At 36.4% G+C, this 17756-nt stretch overlaps 1 protein-coding gene across 3 annotated transcripts in view; it reads left to right on the top strand.

The window, feature by feature from the left end:
- The first annotated feature begins 5594 nt into the window (after positions 1-5594).
- The window catches only part of LOC132271299 (uncharacterized), a 30231-nt gene continuing 18069 nt past the window's right edge, over positions 5595-17756 (top strand). For 2 of the 3 annotated variants that reach the window (XM_059772638.1, XM_059772637.1), the window contains exons 1-3: positions 5595-5814; positions 5896-6004; positions 6537-6591. In XM_059772638.1, coding sequence (XP_059628621.1) covers positions 5703-5814; positions 5896-6004; positions 6537-6591 — 276 coding nt within the window. In that variant the 5' untranslated portion in view covers positions 5595-5702. The remainder of the gene's footprint in view (positions 5815-5895; positions 6005-6536; positions 6592-17756) is intronic. The other variant, XM_059772639.1, reaches the window with a different exon arrangement.

Raw genomic sequence — 17756 nt, 5'->3', positions numbered from 1 at the left:
TCAAATTCTACTTTTCCGGACCCGGCGGGGCCCTTTCAGCCATGGCTACCCAAGGGGTTGCCACCACTCGTTCTTCTTCTCCACTTGATTTCCTTTGTATTTTGTCTTCCACCTTAACGTTTATCGTAGGCCTTGTCGTGCTCTTCCTTTCCCCTTTATTAGAATCCATTTCCGACCACTTTTGAGTTTGGGTTTCAAGTTTGAGTTTGGATTTGGATTTTCATGGTACCTTAAAGGTTTAAGTTGTTCATCTCGTTGTCCCTGATATAACCTAGAAGTATCGTTGGATTCGGAGCATTTTTCTTTCGGTAGGGATTTGAGATTTCATCTCAAATTGAGGTAGGGAATATTATAGTTTATATTCTTGATGTATTGCATGCTATTAATGGTTATACAACTCAATTACATGTCTTTGTATTAAATCTATAGATTTTATTATTTATTTTTCTTGTGTGAGATTTATTTTTCCGATTAGTTATAGTTTGGTTTAAACATGTGATACGACATTAAATTACCCCTTGATATGTTCATTGACATATATTAAATTGAGAGCATTTGGATAAGTATTGAAGTTTTTATTTAATATTTTTATTGAATGAAAATTTAATTCATGTGGCCTTATCTAACTTAAAATCATTATGTAATATTATATTATATTAGGCCCTAGCATATTCTTCAACATAGGTGAATTTGAGAGTAATCGGAGGTGTTTTAAAATCTAGAGATAATTAATTAATTTGATTAATTAATTTATTCTAAGTGCACTATTCACTCCATTGGATTTTCGACTTGATATTATTGATGTGCATGCCATATACTTTCACATATATTAAATCAGGAATGTTTGATTAGGTTTTGAAACCTTTCATTTATTATTTTTCTTGTATGAAGGTTTAATTATCATGGTTGTAGCTTGCATGGAAATCACTTGTATTAGGTTATTAAATCAAGTCTTGGCATGTTATATAACATACTTTAATTTGAGAGCATTTGGATGAGTTTTGAAATCTAGAGATTTTAATTAAAAAAATTAATTAAAACCTATTCAATGGTTCCATGAATTTGATTAAGTTCTAACTTGGTATTCATGATTTCCTTGACAAGTTCATTCACGTATATCAATTTGAGAATAATCGGATAAGTTTTGAAACTTATATTTAATTATTTTCTTTATATGAAACTTAATTCACATTGTTGTAACTCGTATTTCATAGGGCTTTTAGCTTTTTATCATGTATCTAGACTTCTTGTGACTTGACTTCATTAATGTGTTTAATGAATTAGCACAATTGTCTTGGAATGATTTAATTATCCATGTATTACTTAGTAAATAATTAAATCATTAAGCTTATACTTGTGGTATATTTACATCAATGGATTCCTTGTGTTTTAAATCATAGTTTGTAGTCTATGTAGATGCATACTATGATTTCTTGACATTTCACATGCCATCATAGTTGAGAACTTAGGGTATGACTTGTGTGTTTCCAAAATCTTGGTTGTGCATGAAATGTGTTTAATGTATTACTTGTATCTTGATACTATCTTGACTTGTATAACTTGTTGATTTTGGAAACTTGGTGATATCAATCAAGATTTGACATGGCTAGGACTTGGTTCTAGTACGGGAGATATTGAGAGCTCCCTGTCTTATAGTGCGCACTAAGGAAAGGTATCCATAGGTTAGTAGCCCTAAAGTGATCCTAAGAGTACGGTTTTAATCCTGGCGATATCCGAGTATCCACATTATTTGATTTAAACCCTTAGATTTCAAGTGTTATCTCTTGAAGTTCTAAGATCTTGTTGTATTTTATGGAATATTCCAACCTTGTTTCATTGCATAGATTTTATGCTTCATCTTTGATTTCATTCTTTAAATTTCAAGTGTTGTATTCCTTGAGGATTTAAAACATTTTCGTGTTATATGGAATGTTCTAACCTTGTTTAATTGCATAGACTTTATGTTTTGCCTCGATTTCATTCTTTAAATTTCAAGTATTGTATTCCTTGAGAATTTAAAACATTTTCATGTTATATGGAATATTCTAACCTTGTTTACTTGCATAGACTTTGTGTTTTGCCTTGATTTCATTCTTTAAATTTCAAGTGTTGTGTTCCTTGAGGATTTAAAACCTTTTCGTGTTATATGGAATATTCTAACCTTGTTTAAATTACATAGACATCATGCTTTGATTTTGATTTCCCTCTTTAAGTTTCAAGTAATATCTCTTGAAGATTTAAATCTTGTCGTGTTGTATGGAATGTCTTAACCTTGTTTAATTTCATAGATATCTTGATTCATGTTGATACGACTTAGAAATGATCCTATGTAAGCATCTTGACTTAGATTCTAGATGGCATGAGCCCTTTTAACATGTTTCAACTTAAGGTGATAATTTTATAAAATGCTAGGTCTATGTATGCTCATCTCATACGAGTAGCTTTATGTTACTCACCCCAAAGTTACTGGGGCATTTTTCAGGTACAAAGGCTCATCATTCCTTTGATGATTTGTAACTTTTAAGTTTCCATTTCATGTAAATGTTAGCATGAAATGTCATTTTGAAGCCTTATATGTCAAAACTTGTATCTTTGATTCCATATATGTAATGTGTACATAAGTGCACCTTTTGTAATGTATTTGACGTGTATAAGATGAGGCCGGAGGCCAATGACATGTATCTTGTATCCTATGTAACTTTTAACTTCATAAAATATTATGAAATATTAAAAAATCGTAAGTCATTGCTTCACCATGTTTGCATCGGGTGTGGGAATTCCATTATTTTTCTTTCATAGGGTCTCATTAATCATGTATGAAGTGTGGCCAAAGGCCAAACGGTAATTTGATACCATTTCACATTTTTTGGTTTTCAAAATTCCGATTTCAAGTTCATTTTTATCATTTTGGCCGTCGGGGGGTCGGATTTTGAGTCGAGGCTTCTCGGGAGCCGTGGACCATTCCCACGCATTTAGAATCATTTATTACACTTGTGTGCACATTTTTTTCAACCTAGAAATGCATTTAGGGTCAAATGCATACTTGGTGCAAAGTTGCATTTTTTGAGTTTTTAAGCCTTTTCTGATCTAGGGGCACTTTGGTCATTTCATAGTGTGTTTTTTTTTCATTTTCTCTTGCGATTCCAGGTAGAAAATTTGATTTCGGGAGGGGTTTCTTCTTTGTGTTTTTCTAGAAAAATTCGTTTGATAGCCCATTTTTGCTCTCAGATGTGGACAGTTACTAAAGCAGCTTTTTGCCCTCTTGACCTTTTCTGATCTAGGGGCATTTTGGGGTTTTTGCAGTGAGTTTTTTTTTTTTTCGTTTTCTTCCATATAGTTGGGTAGAAAACTCAATTTAGAGGGGGTTTCTTCTTCTTGTTTTTCCATAAAAATTCGTTTCGGACCTCGTTTCGGCTCTCAGTTCTGGCAGAATTTTTTTTCCCCTAGCATGTCATGGTGCATGGCAGAATGCTCGTGGGATGCTTGTGGGGTGCTCGTGGTGCCCCATCTCGACGTCGTGACGTCGATTTTTGTTTTCGCTCGTTCTCCTCCGTCTAGACTCCAAATTGAGTGAAATTTTTTTTGACCTTGACTAATTTTTCGCTGTCTTTCCAACAATGTGCTCGGTTACAACCTGATCTTCCTGGATAATTACCAGTTTACCCTTTTAGCCTTAAGTGCTCGTTTTTCTTCGTCTTGCCGTTTCTCCTTTGTTCGGACTCCGAATCATGTGATTCTTGAGTCCATCTTGATTAGTTTTTCATTGTCTTTCCATCGGTGTGCTCGATGACACCTGAATCTATATTTTCAGAAATGATTATTTTGCCCTTGGGCTATTTTTGTCTAGTTTTTTCTTGTTTTCTGCTTTCGCTACCTTCTTTTGAGTTCCGTGATTTTATGGGAAGTCATGGATGTGTTTCGAGAATGATATACATTCCAAGAACGTCATTTCCATGTAAAATGGCTATTTTGCCCATGGTGGCTTAATTGTTATTTTTTCGATCTTTTGCTTCCGCGTCAGTTCTCATTGAATTCCCCGGCCTCATGGAGGTCATCAAAATGTCTTAGAGGTGTGTTGTGCCTTGGGAGACCGTTGTCTTGTTTCTTGCTTCCACATCTGGATCCACTATCGGGTCAATCTTCGATTCATTATAGAAAGACTGACTTGAAAAACCAGGGCCGTCATAGACTGAGGTTCTAAACCTGTTGTTCCAATGCTGTGACACGTTCCTCATCGTTTGGAACACGTCTAGGCGCGTTCTCATGACGAGATGCATGCTCGAACTGATCTCTTCTGATGTAAGGCTGAGTAGCGTGAGGTCGGTCATCCTCGTGACGGGGTTGGTTGTTGTCATAGTGTGATTGATAACCATCGTCATGATGCAACTGTTTTCCATCGTTATGTTGCTGATGGTTGTTATCATCACCATGTTGCGATTGATTTCCGCCTTCATGTTATTGATGCTGCCTGCCATCACCATGTTGTGACTGATTTTCGCCTTCATGCAATTGATGATGGCTCCCATCATCATGTTGTGACTGGTTTTCGCCGTTGTGCTGTTGACGATGGTTGCCACCATCAAGATGTGAGGGGTGCTGACTTCCTTATCCGAGATGGACTCCGGATCGCAATTGAACCATTGTTTTTCTAAGAAACTAGTATTGTTTTCCTTAGATGGCGCCAACTGTTGATGTAGGATTCCATTGCGACCCAAAACGACGTCGTACCTGGAAGAGAAAAAAGAAAAGGTGATTGGGAAGACACCGGTGTAGTGTTGGTCTAAGAGCCTCCGACGATCAAGTTAGTGTTAGATCGGTAAGGGAGAGAGAGAAAGAAAGGTATTGACTAAGGATTTGTATCGTACCTTTTTTTTGTTGACTCAAACCAACCTTTTATAGAGGTATCAAGTTGCATTAAAATTGGAGAGTTATACCTTTTACTTCTCCAACATGGATGGAGAACCTTTTCTCATCTTTATCCAAGGCACCGGAACTTATCCAGTTTTATAAACTTCAGTCAAATTTTCTGAGTGAAAACTCCTTATCAGCATGTTACAGATAAATAAATTCAAATATTATTTAAAAAAAAACAAAATCTTTTAACTAAATTGATACAATCAGTGAATTGCATGAAACCCACTTTGGGAATATTTTGTTAGTAGTTGCCTAAAAGAATAGTTTATTGCAAAAGAGTTATAACTTAAGAGGTTAAATACAATATACCCTTGAAAATTGATAAACTGTATTTCAAATTTTAAAATATAAAAGGTTAATTTTCTTAAATATAAAATAAAAATAAAATTCGGAATTTGGGTTGGGCGTGACCTCAACCCAACCCTACACTCTAATTAAATTAGATTGAAAAAATTCAATTTAAGCCTAACCCACCCCAATTGTAAAAAGGTTGTTGGATTCGGGTTACCCGTTGCCCCAACATACTAGAGAGAGAGGGACGGGTCTCTCTATCACCACAACCATGGCGTGTTCGCCCCATTCAACTACGGCCCCACTCCAATCGATCCCCACCGTCGAAAACAAAATCGAGAATCGAGAGATTTAAATTGAACTTGGAGCATTGGAGAGCGCGAAGAGTGAAATAGTCGATAGGTAGGGGGGAGAGAGAGAGAGAGAGAGAGAGAGCACTTTTACAGTACAGTGAGATCTCGAAGAGTGAAAAAGATCGAGAGAAGAGAGAGCGAAGGATGGAGATTAAATGCCCCGTCTCAGGAGAGACAATTCGAATGCCGGTGCTTTCAAATCGAACGGGATCAGAGTCATACTTCCTTACGGAATTCGAAGACTTAGGCATTATAGGTATACACCATTTTTTTGACTTTCATCTTCTTATCCTTCAAGAATTCAAAGAATTAATGTTTTTGTTTCATCGATTTTTAGGGAAAGGTGCTTTCGGCATCGTGAAAAAATGCCGAAATCACCTTGATGATGGCCTTTACGCAGTGAAGATCGTCTCTGCGAGCTCTATCAGATTCGAGGATGTTTTGCGGTAAGAAAATTTAATTCCATGTGTTTTGGGAAAAATTTCAGTTATAGGGCCATAGTATACTTCTGTATATGAATTTGTTTCGAAAACTATTACAGGAGTATAAATTGATGTCTAAAATTCTTGTTCTTTACCTTTTTTAGAATTCTCTTGTCTATGTGTACGAGTATATACATTTGAAATTCCCTTTAATCATTGAGTATAATTGAATTGTATGGGTATGTGTGGCACCTATGATTGGATACATTTGTGTAATTTTTCTACTTCTTTTTTAATGTTATTTTTTTAATACACAACTTTCTTTTGAGTTGTTCTATTCCAATATTTGATGGCATTGTTGGGGTTATACTGGTTTATTTTACTGTTTTCTACTTGTAATTTATTTTACTATTATTATTTTTTACTTTATTGAGAATGCAAATAGTTGTGACACTCATAATGGGTTCCTTTCCCTTCTTTTTATCATCAGATATTCGAATTTATTATACTGTTAGTTAAATTTTCTTATATGTGTTTGCTATGGTAAATTATTCAGGGAGGTAAAGGCACTGTCTGGCTTGCACCACCCACATGTTGTGCGCTACCATCAGGTTTATCATCAGTCCTTGCTCGGATGCATTTTTAATGTGTTATGTTGCAATTGATTGTATAATCTGCAATATCATTTTTTCTTTTCCATTTTCCTAACCTATCGTTATTGGTCTATCTCTTTTCTCCTTTTGCCTATCTTTTTGTTGGTTCTCTCTTGTCCTCTCTTTCTTTCATATTCTCTTCTTTTTCACTCTCCTTGTGCTTTCTCATTCTCCTTGTTCTTTCTCCTTCAGTCTTTCTCTTTCTCTATTTTAAGTTTTCATTTTTAATAAATCCTGCATAAGTTGCATTGTTAGATTCACTTTTATGTGTTTTTATTTTTTAAAGTTCATTTTGGCCACTTATTTATGTAGAACAACTAAAACAGTGCCAATAGGAATTAGCTTCCTTGAAGTCTGTTTGCGTTCCTAATATAAGTGAGCCAAAAGGTTTGGACATTATGATTTTCTACTGTGTAGATCTGGAATATTGGAGAGGAAGGAGATGAGAAGAATGAGAGAGCATGCTTTTACTTTAAATTTTTTTTAAGCCATATAATTCAAAAGTGGTCACCCTACACCTTTTTCATGGGAATTTTTTTTTAATTAATGTTTTTGAAGTCTAGCCTTTTTTTTTTTTTTTTTTTTTCCTTCTAATTTTTAAAGCTTGATTTGAAGTTAATTTTAGGTTTCTGAAAGCATTTCTTTCTTACTCTTCTCATTTTATCTTCACTGTTTATCATTCAAAGTATGTTAAATTACTTTTAAATTTGGAATTCCTAATTTTCCGACCTTGTTCTTAGGAGAAAGTAGCAATTTTCAGAGCGAAATATTTTAGTAGGTGGGCCCCACTGAACTTGTTGGATCTGTAAGCTAACCCAACAATTATGAGGTTGTCGTCCTCTAGCTTATTTAAAGGTATATAGTTCAAAATAAAATTTTAAATTCATCTTTGTATAGAGAAGGGGCATTTCTTAGTAATTTTTGGATATTTTTTAGGGTAATTTTTTGACCTTATTCTTAGGAGAAAGTAACAAATTTGAGAGCGAGATATTTTAGTAGGTGGGCCCCACTGAACTTGTTGGATCTGTAAGCTAACCCAACAATTATGAGGTTACCTTCCTATAGCTTATTTAAAGGTATATACAATTTTAAATTCATCTTTGTATAGAGAAGGGGCATTTCTTAGTCATTTTTGGATTTTTTTTAGGGTAATTTACGGTGACCTCCCCCCCCCCCCCCCCCCCCCCCGGGGGTTCGGGCTTGTTACAGGTAGCTACAACTTAGGCACTTTTTGGACAATGACACCCCATTTCATAAATGAGATCCAAACATAAATGTCTAATATGCCCCGCAATAAAATATTGTATTTTCATCTAAAATATTAGCTCACCTAAAATGACCACACTACCCTTAGTCAATAATCAATATACACCACATGTATACATTTTTGGAGCCAGAGTTTGTTGGACACCTGTCTCTCTAACCTTCTTCTATCTACCCCAACACCACCCACCACCGCTTTCCCATTATTTCTTTCTCTCCATTCACTCACCATCGCCACCACCACCCACCATCGCCTCCACCACCCACCATCTTCACCTCCAACACCGCCCGCCCCTTTTTTCTCTCTCCCTCCACTCGCCACCGCAACCTCCACCCTATGACTACCACCCACAATTAATTCCTTGCAAAACCTCACAATACACACCACAACCACCGCCCTAGCTTGCGATCGAAACCCTAAAATTGCATATTGCAGATTATCGAAACCCTTCAATGTTTCATCATTCGACAATTGACAGCCCCACCACCACACACCACCAGTGAGTCATTTGCTCTTCTAGGTGATAAATTTCACCAACGAGCCAATGGCCTAGCGGTATCAGGTCCCTACTTTCTAAAGGGAGGTTAAGTGTTTAAGCCTCAGTGGAAGCATGTGTGTGTGAGTATTAACTAAGAAAAAAAAAAAAAATAGGTGATAAATTTCCCACGGACATAATGATGCAATGCCAATGGAAAAGGACTTTCTTAAAACAGTTGAAGATCCTAAGCAGACTGTACTGAGATCGCATTAATAGGGGCAACATTGTTTATTGGGTTTAAGTCATTAAGTCATAAATTTGTCTTAATTTTCTGTTTAATGTTTGGCTTAAGCTGTTTAGTTGGGATATTTTTGTCATTTTTAACTTTTATTTAATGAGCCATGTGCCTATTAAGTGAGTCACGTGACCATTTAAGGGTTGTTTTGTTAATTTTAGCATCTTTTATTGTGCTGGATAGAATATTAGCCATTAGATTATATTTATAAATAGGGTTAGGATTAAATCTTTGCTAGGGCATCCTTTGTGGTTTACAAAAGGGTTGTTCCAAGTTGTATTCATCCGTTTTTTTTTTTTTTCGTATTATTAATATATTCAGCCTGCCAAAGCAATTTTTTACCTCTCCCTTTCTTTTGGGATTGAGTTGTGTGGGTGTTTAAGCTATTATTTTAGCTTGAACTAGCTCTCTGTTCTTACCTTCTTATAGATTTATTTTCTCTTTATAGTTGATTGCATTATAGAATTTCATAATTATAATAATCAAATTGTTGTACAACTTTAGTTTCAATGCCTTATCCTAGTGAAGCTCTGTGTTACTTGGACTCGCCGGTAAAGGCAAGAGTGTCCGTGTCGACATGGCACAGAGACGGACATGGGATTCGAGTCGGACTTTTCACTTTTGAGTCGGACACAGCTAATCGGTTGCCATTCACAGTGAAGCTCCATGGTAATCTCTGGTTTGAAAATGGGGTTTCTGCTGTGATGTTTAGAAAGGTTGAAAGAGCAGTTGTCGAAGAGAAAGAAAGTTCCTTGTTAAATGTGCCATTACTTTTTGATTCTTATAAATATATGATATATATCTTATAGTACTCCGTGCAGTGTGCTCACTATTTTTTAAGCAATCAGATCATCATTATAAATATTATATTATTATATTTGGGTTACAGGCTTACAGCTGTAACCCACTTCCATTTCACACACAAATACATTGGACTGGGCTACTATTTGGGCTTATAATAGTCTATTGTAAGGGTGTTTCAATTATTGTTGGGGCCCTTTTGTTTTGGGCTGGCTTTTGGGCCTTCTCACCTCCATTGTACATTTTCCATTATATCTATATATTTGCTTGAAATTTTGAAAAAAAAAAAAAAAAAAAAAAAAAACTGTTACAGGCATACAAGATGATGTGGCTGCCAAAAATTGTACTTTCTGTTGGCTGCTATTTCACGTGCTTGCTTTGATAAAAGAGAAAAAAGCAGACTTAGTAAAAAATATAAATTTAACTGGTGCAATACTAAAAGTTATACAAGGTGATAGAGTAATATTTCTCCTTTACAACATATATGAAGTGTCCAAGTACTCGTGTCTGAGTTTTGGACACTTTTATTCAGTGTCCCTGTGTCCAATAATTTGATAGATAGATGGATTTGACCTTTAGACACATACCCGAGTCCGACACCCGTACCCGAGTTGGGATAACCTAGGCAAAGCTTATTATACATGCTATGAAGAAGTTGTTGATGTCAAGGAAATAAAGATTGAGTGTAATGACCCGGTCATTTTTCTTCATTTTTTTTTTCCCAAATTTTACGGATAAATTTTTTTCCGTTGAATTTTCTTTTCTGAGATTGGTTTCTCATCACTTAGTGTCGTCTCGAGTGCTCGGAAATGGTTTCCGAGATTCTGTCCTTTGGATTGACAACTTAATTTGAGCATCGAGTCATTTTCACATTTTCACTTTTTGGACACTATTCATTTTTCGTCTTTTTCACGTTTGTCACTTTGTTGGCGCAACCTCACTTTTCGTCTTCGGAGTTGGTTTTTGACTTCATGTGCCTTCATTCTAAGTGGTTCTACGAAATACTTATCTTTACTTTTGTAGAAAAGTACTTTGGTTGCTTCCGGTGTCCATAAGAACATGGATGCAAAGATTTTTAGGAATCATTTTCTTTTCTTAGGGTGCTTTTCGTAAATATCTTTTGAAGATATTTATTTCAGGAGTTTTTAAGAAAATATCTTTTGGAAGATATTTTCATTCTGGGCCAGTTTTGCAGTTAACCCTTTTTGTAGGGGCCATTGTGCAATTAACAAAAGTTATTACAAAATATCTCGTTTTGAGCCTGGATCCTCGTACAGGGTTCATTTTCACTTTTCGTCGAGTCGTGAACTCTTAGAATTCCTCTCGGTCGTTTTTCCCAGTTTTAGGGATTTCTGACCTCGGTTGCCGCCGAACTTGTTCGGGGCATATCTTCCTGCACGGGACTTGGTTTTCGACGCCATTTCTTTCGTTCATTTTTTTTTCATTTCGGTTTTTTTTCGTTCACGGTGTTTTACCGTTTAAGCGCGTCTGCGCGAATTCCACTTTTTTCGGACTTGGCGGGGCTCTTTCGGGGCACTTTTAAGGATTTATTATAAATAGAATGACTTAAGGTGAAAAATGGGATTGTATCATCTCTTTCCCCTCTCTTGGCCGACCATCCATGGCAGCCATGGTTGCCCCTCTTCTTCCTTCATTTTAGCCTTTTTCCCTCGTGTAAAATATCGTAGTGCCTTAGCGTTTATCGAAGGCCTTGATGACGCGCACCTTTCCTCCTTATTAGAAACCATTTCCGACCATTTTTGAGTTCGAGTTTCGAGTTCGGTTTGGATTTTCATGGTGCCTCAAAGGTTAAAGTTGCTTCCCTTGTTGTCCCCGACATAACCTAGGAGTATCGTCGGATTCAGAGCACTTTTCTTTCGGTGGGGATTTGAGATTTCATCTTAAATTGAGGTAGGGGATGTCTTAGGTTTAATTAAATGTTGTATTGATTGTTTTATAGACTTATACAACTTGTATGCATGCTTTTGTTCAAGTCCTAGAAATTAAATTAATTTGATTTAAATTCTACTCAATTGTACCTTGCTTGTATTCCATTTTGGACTTGATATATGGCATGACCATGACTTAATCCTTGTTATATATTAATTTGGGATCATTTGAATAACTTTTGAAGTCTAGAGATTTAATTAATTTAAATTAATTAAATTCCACATGATTATATCTTGCTCATTTTGTGAAATTGATGTGATATTTGCAATTACCATGGAATGGACATTCGCATATATTATTTTGAGAATTTTTGGACAGCTTTGATTTCTAGAGAAATTAATTAATCAGGTTAATTAATTTCTACTTAGTGTTCTAATGAATTGGACTTGTATTTCATGGGACTTTTGCCTTTTATCATGTATTATGACTTGTTACAACTTAGCTTCATTAATGTAGTTAATGAACTTGCACCCTTACATTGGAATAATTTAATTGTGCAAGTGTTGTTAAACAAATAATTAAATTATTAATCTTATATTAGTAGTATATTTACATCAATGGGTTCCTTGTGCTATAAATACTAGATTGTAGTCTATGTAGATGCATACTACGATTTCTTGACATTTCACATGCCATTATAGTTGAGAATTTAGGGCATGACTTTTATGTTCCAAAATCTTGGTTGTGCATGGAATGTGGTTTAATGCATTACTTGTATTTTGATACACTCTTGGTTGCACAACTTGTTGATTTTGGAACTTGGGATATCAATCAAGAATTGACATGGCTAGGACTTGGTTCTAGTACGGGAGATGGAGAGCTCCCTACATTATAGTGCGCACTAGGGGAAGGTACCCAGGGGTTAGTAGCCCTAAAGTGATTCCAAGAGTACGATTTTAATCCTGGCAATATCCGAGTATCCACATTGGTTGATTTCACTCTTTAAATTTCAAGTTGCTATTCCTTGAAGACTTAAAACTTGTCGTGTTATGTGAAATGTTCCAATCTTTTTTCATTGCATAGACTTTATGTTTTATCTTCGATTTCACTCTTTAAATTTCAAGTGTTGCATTCCTTGAAGATTTAAAACTTTTCGTGTTATATGAATTGTTCCCACCTTGTCTAATTGCATAGATATTGAGCTTTGCCTTGATTTCACTTTTTAAATTTCAAGTGTTGCATTCCTTGAAGATTTAAAACTTTTTCGTGTTATATGGAATGATCCAACCTCGTTTAAATTACATAGACATCATGCTTTGCCCTTGATTTCCCTCTTTAAATTTCAAGTAGTATTTCTTGAAGATTTAAATCTTGTCGTGTTGTATGGAATGTCCCAACCTTGTTCAATTTCATAGATATCTTGATTCATGTTGCTTCATGTTGATACGACTTAGGAATGATCCTATGTAAGCATCTTAACTTAGATTCTAGGTGGCATGAACCGTTTCAGTAGTTATCGCATTCTAGGTTAAAAGTTGATAACTTTGGATACCTATGTCTTGTTGCATTACACTACGTGCTTCTATGTTGTTTAACTTGCATGAATGATGTGGTTTATGCTAGAACTACTCTTAAGGTAGCTTAGGATGCTCCCTGAGTCCCATTTTGACATAGACGTTAGGTGGCATGAGCCCCTTTGACTTGTTTCACCTTAAGGTGATAATTTTGTAAAATTTTAGGTCTATACAAGCTCATTCCCTACGAGTAACTTGTTTACTCACCCCAAAGTTACCGGGTTATTTTCAGGTACGAATACCTTGGTTTGGGATGCACAATATTCCTGGGTCGTTTCGATGAATTGAAGTTCTTTAAATGTATTCTTGTTCATGATTCGTGCAAATGTTAGCATGAAATGCTATTTGTAGCTTATATGTCAAAACTTGTATATTTGATTCTAAACATGTAATGTGTGCATAAGCATACCTTTTGGAATGTATTTGACATGTATGAGATGAGGCCGGAGGCCAATGACAATTATTTTGTATCCTATGTAACTTCTGACTTCATGAAATATTATGGAAATATTGAAAAATGACAAGTCATTGCTTCACCATGTTTGCATCGGGTGTGGAAATTCCATTTTTATTCTTTCATAAGGTCTCATTAATCATGTATGAAGTGTGGCCAAGGGCCAAACGGTAATTTGAAATCATTTGTTAATTTTGGTTTTCAAATTTCCCATTTCTAGTTCATTTTAGTCATTTTTGGCCGTTGATAGGTCGGATTTTGCATCGGCGTTATTTTTAAGCCTTGGATCATTGTAGCACGTCCTAATAGGTAAGTTACGTCTGCGTGCATGATTGTTTCCGGGTAAAACCATTACCTTAGTGATTTGAGCCTTCTATGGGCTCATTAAGCACTATTCATGCCAAAAACTATGTATTAGGGCATTTTGGGGTTTTCACATAAAAAATAAAGTTTTCTTTTGGCATGGTTGGCTAGAAAATATGATTTTTTTTTTTTTTTTTTTTTGGGGGGGGGGGGTTTCTTTGTGTTTTTTTCAAAAAAGCCCAGAAAGTCCTCAAAATTTCGTTTAAAGCTGCTAAGCTTGTCTGCTGGACGAGAGCTCGTCTATGGGGGACGAGCGCTCGTAATTCGGACATTGGCTACTGCCCCGGGGCGTGCTCATTTACAAGCGCTCGTCGCCCTTGGACGAGCGCTCATCCATCCTTCCTGCGCCTTGTTTCAGCACTGCTCCTTCAACTTCAATCATCATATCTCCTTCATTTTAACTCTGAATTGGTCCGTTCTTAAGTCTAAATTGACCGCGTCGAAATAAGCTTTCCAATGGTACCAATTACAGCTTCAGATTCTACTTGTACCTCAAGATATTTAAGTTTTAGTGAAGTAGTGTTAGGATTTGGTTCGAACCGGGATGGGATTTCTCTTCCTTTGACTTCATATCTTTGCCGTCTGGACTCCGAATCAAGTGATTCTTGAGTCCATCTTTGTTAATTTTTTGTTGTCTTTCCAATGGTGTGCACGGCGGTACCCATTTCAGTTTGGAATGGCCATTTTGCCCTTGGTCCATTCCTTGGAGGGTTTTGAAACCCTAACTTTGGTCTTGCTTTCGCTGAGTCACAGGACTCCTCGGAAGGTTGTTCTTGTGTCTTAGGGATGACGTACATCTCTATAGGCATGTTCATGTTTAGCTTCCGCATTTTGGATTCATTTCGGGTTATCACAGGACACACTGGGTTTGTAAAATCCAGGGTCGTCACATTGAGGCCATAACAGTGCTTGAACCATGACCTTTTCTCTCAACAAAGATTTGTGAGAAGTTGATAAAAGTTGTGGGGTGGGGTGGGGTTGTATTTAAAATTGTAGTCGTGCAGCAAGAATTGGAAAAACACAAGATGTCACACACTACTAAATTAAAGGATATCCAGGAAAACGATAGAATACCATTTATTTTCATGCCATCCAATTTAAAGATGTTCTTGATGTTTAAGCTATTCCAATTAGTGATTTTATCATTGTAGAAAAAGTTGAACAGTACAATAGAGACGATGGTTTCTTCGTATTCTTCTTTCTTCTCTTATAAAACACAATTGAATTATGTCAACCCCTAATTTTGATGCCTTTGATGATGTAAGGTCAAAACTCATGGTTCTTTATCTTCTACGCCATTTAAAAGCTTGATGTTTGATATTTTAACTAGAACAAAGACAACTTGTGAACTTTATATAGATTAGATTGCAACTTTGCGTAATCAAAATTTTAAATAATTTGACTCGTAATTTGTATAGTTTGCTTTGTTGTTGGATCAATTTAATTTACATTCTCTTAGGGCCCGTTTACTAACGCTTTTACTTTCTTATTTTTACTTTCTAAGAAAGTAAAATCATGATTTTGATTTCCTAAACTGAAATAAAAAGCAAAATTATGTTCAATATTTTTTTCTACTTTCAATATTTTGAAAGCAAAAAAATAAGAAGTAAGTTTAGTAATTATAATTTTTAGTTTTATTTTTGATGGTCATTTTTCTCTCTTAAAAAAACGCTCTCTGTGGCTTACCTTCCATGGCTGCTTGATAATCTGCCACAAAGAGAAATTGGTGAAGTGGGTTGAAGGGATTGAAGGTGGGCTTGTGAGAAAAGGTGAGCTGCAGTGGGTTGAAGGAATTAAAGGTGGCCTTGTGAGAAAAGGTGAGATGGATTTGGCTAGGAAAGAAGTCGTAGACATTTTTTCAAGTATATGGTGTATGTATATCTATCAATCTGGTCCCATTGTTGTTGGTGTTACTACTGGTTATTGACTAAAGGGGCGGTGGTGGCGGTTGTGCGACAGGGATGGTGGTGGCCGGATCTGCAGCAATGACGATGAATGCGGCAGCGAGGGTTTGCGCTTTTGATTTTTTATTTTCTGTGACTGGTTCAAGTTGATTTGCTGATTTGGGTATATTGTTGATGGGTTTTTGAAGAATCTTTGTGTATGAGAGAGGAGGGAGATGGTTGTGGACAGTGGCTATGGTGGGGAGGAGGTGGGGAGGAGGCGGCGGCCATGGTGGGAGGAGGCTGTATTGTGGGTGGAGATGATACGATAATTTTGGGAATTTTTTTTTTGGGGGATAAACAGTGCTACAGTAAAGCTACAGTAGGAAAAGTAATTCCTATACACAGTGGAGAAATCACAGAAAGTATCCTTTTCTTACTTTCTCTTTCCTTCATTAAATCTGAAAGTACTTTTTAAAAGATGAAAAGTAAAATTACATTAATAAACATAATTTTTACTTTTACTTCATATTTTTAGGAATTGATAGTAAAAATCAGAAAGTAAAAGTGTTAGTAAACAGGCCCTTAGTAATAATTGCATTTGCTGGAACTAGGCTGCAATACTGGTCTGTGGAGTTGATACATGATATAGAATTGATGAGGTTTCATGGTGTAGGCTATTTGTTTATGATATCATTTTAATTATTAAAATTAGAGTAAGGACAGTGCTAAATTAGAGATCTAAGAGAAGATTTAGGATTTGCTATGTTTAAGATAAAAAGGAAACAGGTGGTAGAACAATGAATAACAACAAATACTACAACAAAAGAAAAAGAGTTTCAAGAATGACAAAAAAGTAAACAAGAAAATTTGGAAATATATGAGAGATTTTAAAAATAAAGCTAAGAAGATTCTTAGTAAATGTAAACAAGAGGCATTAAATGCTTTATATGAAAGATTAGATAAAAAAGGGAGGTGAAAAACCTCTCCCCTCAGGCGATGTGAGATGTCACAATCACACCTTCAGTCACTATTAGGACCTAGTGTCCTTGCTTGTTTGATCCTCATGGGTTTGTTCACGCTCCCCCATTTTCAGCCGAGGATTGGCACTGATACCATCTGTCACGACCCGTTTTGTTGTGTAGATATTGTCCGCTTAGCACACTCTTAGTGTTATGAGATGTCCACACAAATAAGTGCAAACAACCTCTCCCTCTAGGCGATGTGGGACGTCACCAGGGACGGACCCAGAAAATTATGTGAGAGAGGGCAGCCTTTAACAACATCAAGATGAAAAAAATTCAAACCATTGAATGGGACAATAATGAAAATTTTCTATAATTCTAGTGGGGGCAGTATTAAAATTTTATAGATATGTAATTCAAATACAGAAAAAAGTAGGTAAATAATCCAAAATAAAAATTTCACACTGAGCCTTGCATAGGTCCGTGCCTGGACGTCACAATCACCCCCTCATGGACCTAGCATCCTTGCTGACGCTTCCCCCATTTTCGGTTGAAGATTCGCTCTTATACCTTCTTTCACGCTCCACTCCGTTGTGTAGATATTGTCCGCCTTGCACACTCTCCGTGCTCACGGTTTTCAAAACACATCTACACAGTTAGGAGATGTCTATACATATAAGTGCCAACAACCTCTTTCCCAGGCGATGTGGGATGTCACAATCACCCTTTCTTGGGACCAGCGTCCTCGCTAATCTGACCATCGTGCGCACGGGCACGATTTTCCATTTTTGGCTGGGGATTGGCTTTGATACCATCTATCATGATCGTCCCACCCTGTCTAAATATTGTCCGCTTCGCACACATTTCGTGCTTGTAGTTTTTCAAAACACGTCTACACAAGTAGGTGATATGGGACGTCACAATCACCCCCTCTTAGGACTTAGCATCATTGTTGGTCTGACCCTGATGGGCTTGCGTACACTCCCCCATTTTTGACTGAAGATTGGCTTTTGATTGCATCTATCTCGACCACCCCACCCTGTGTAGATATTGTCCTCTTCGCACACTTCCTGCTCAAGTCATGGTTTTTCAAAACGGGTCTGCACAGTTAGGAGATGTCCACACATGTAAGTGCTAACAACCTCTCCCCCTAGGC

This window comes from Cornus florida, unplaced genomic scaffold (assembly GCF_030987335.1).
Source record: "Cornus florida cultivar Cherokee Brave unplaced genomic scaffold, ASM3098733v1 CherokeeBrave_3.0.0_Hap2_Chr08, whole genome shotgun sequence".
Taxonomy (NCBI): domain Eukaryota; kingdom Viridiplantae; phylum Streptophyta; class Magnoliopsida; order Cornales; family Cornaceae; genus Cornus; species Cornus florida.
The sequence above is the reverse complement of the archived record's forward strand: the minus strand, read 5'-3'. Positions and strand labels throughout refer to the sequence as shown.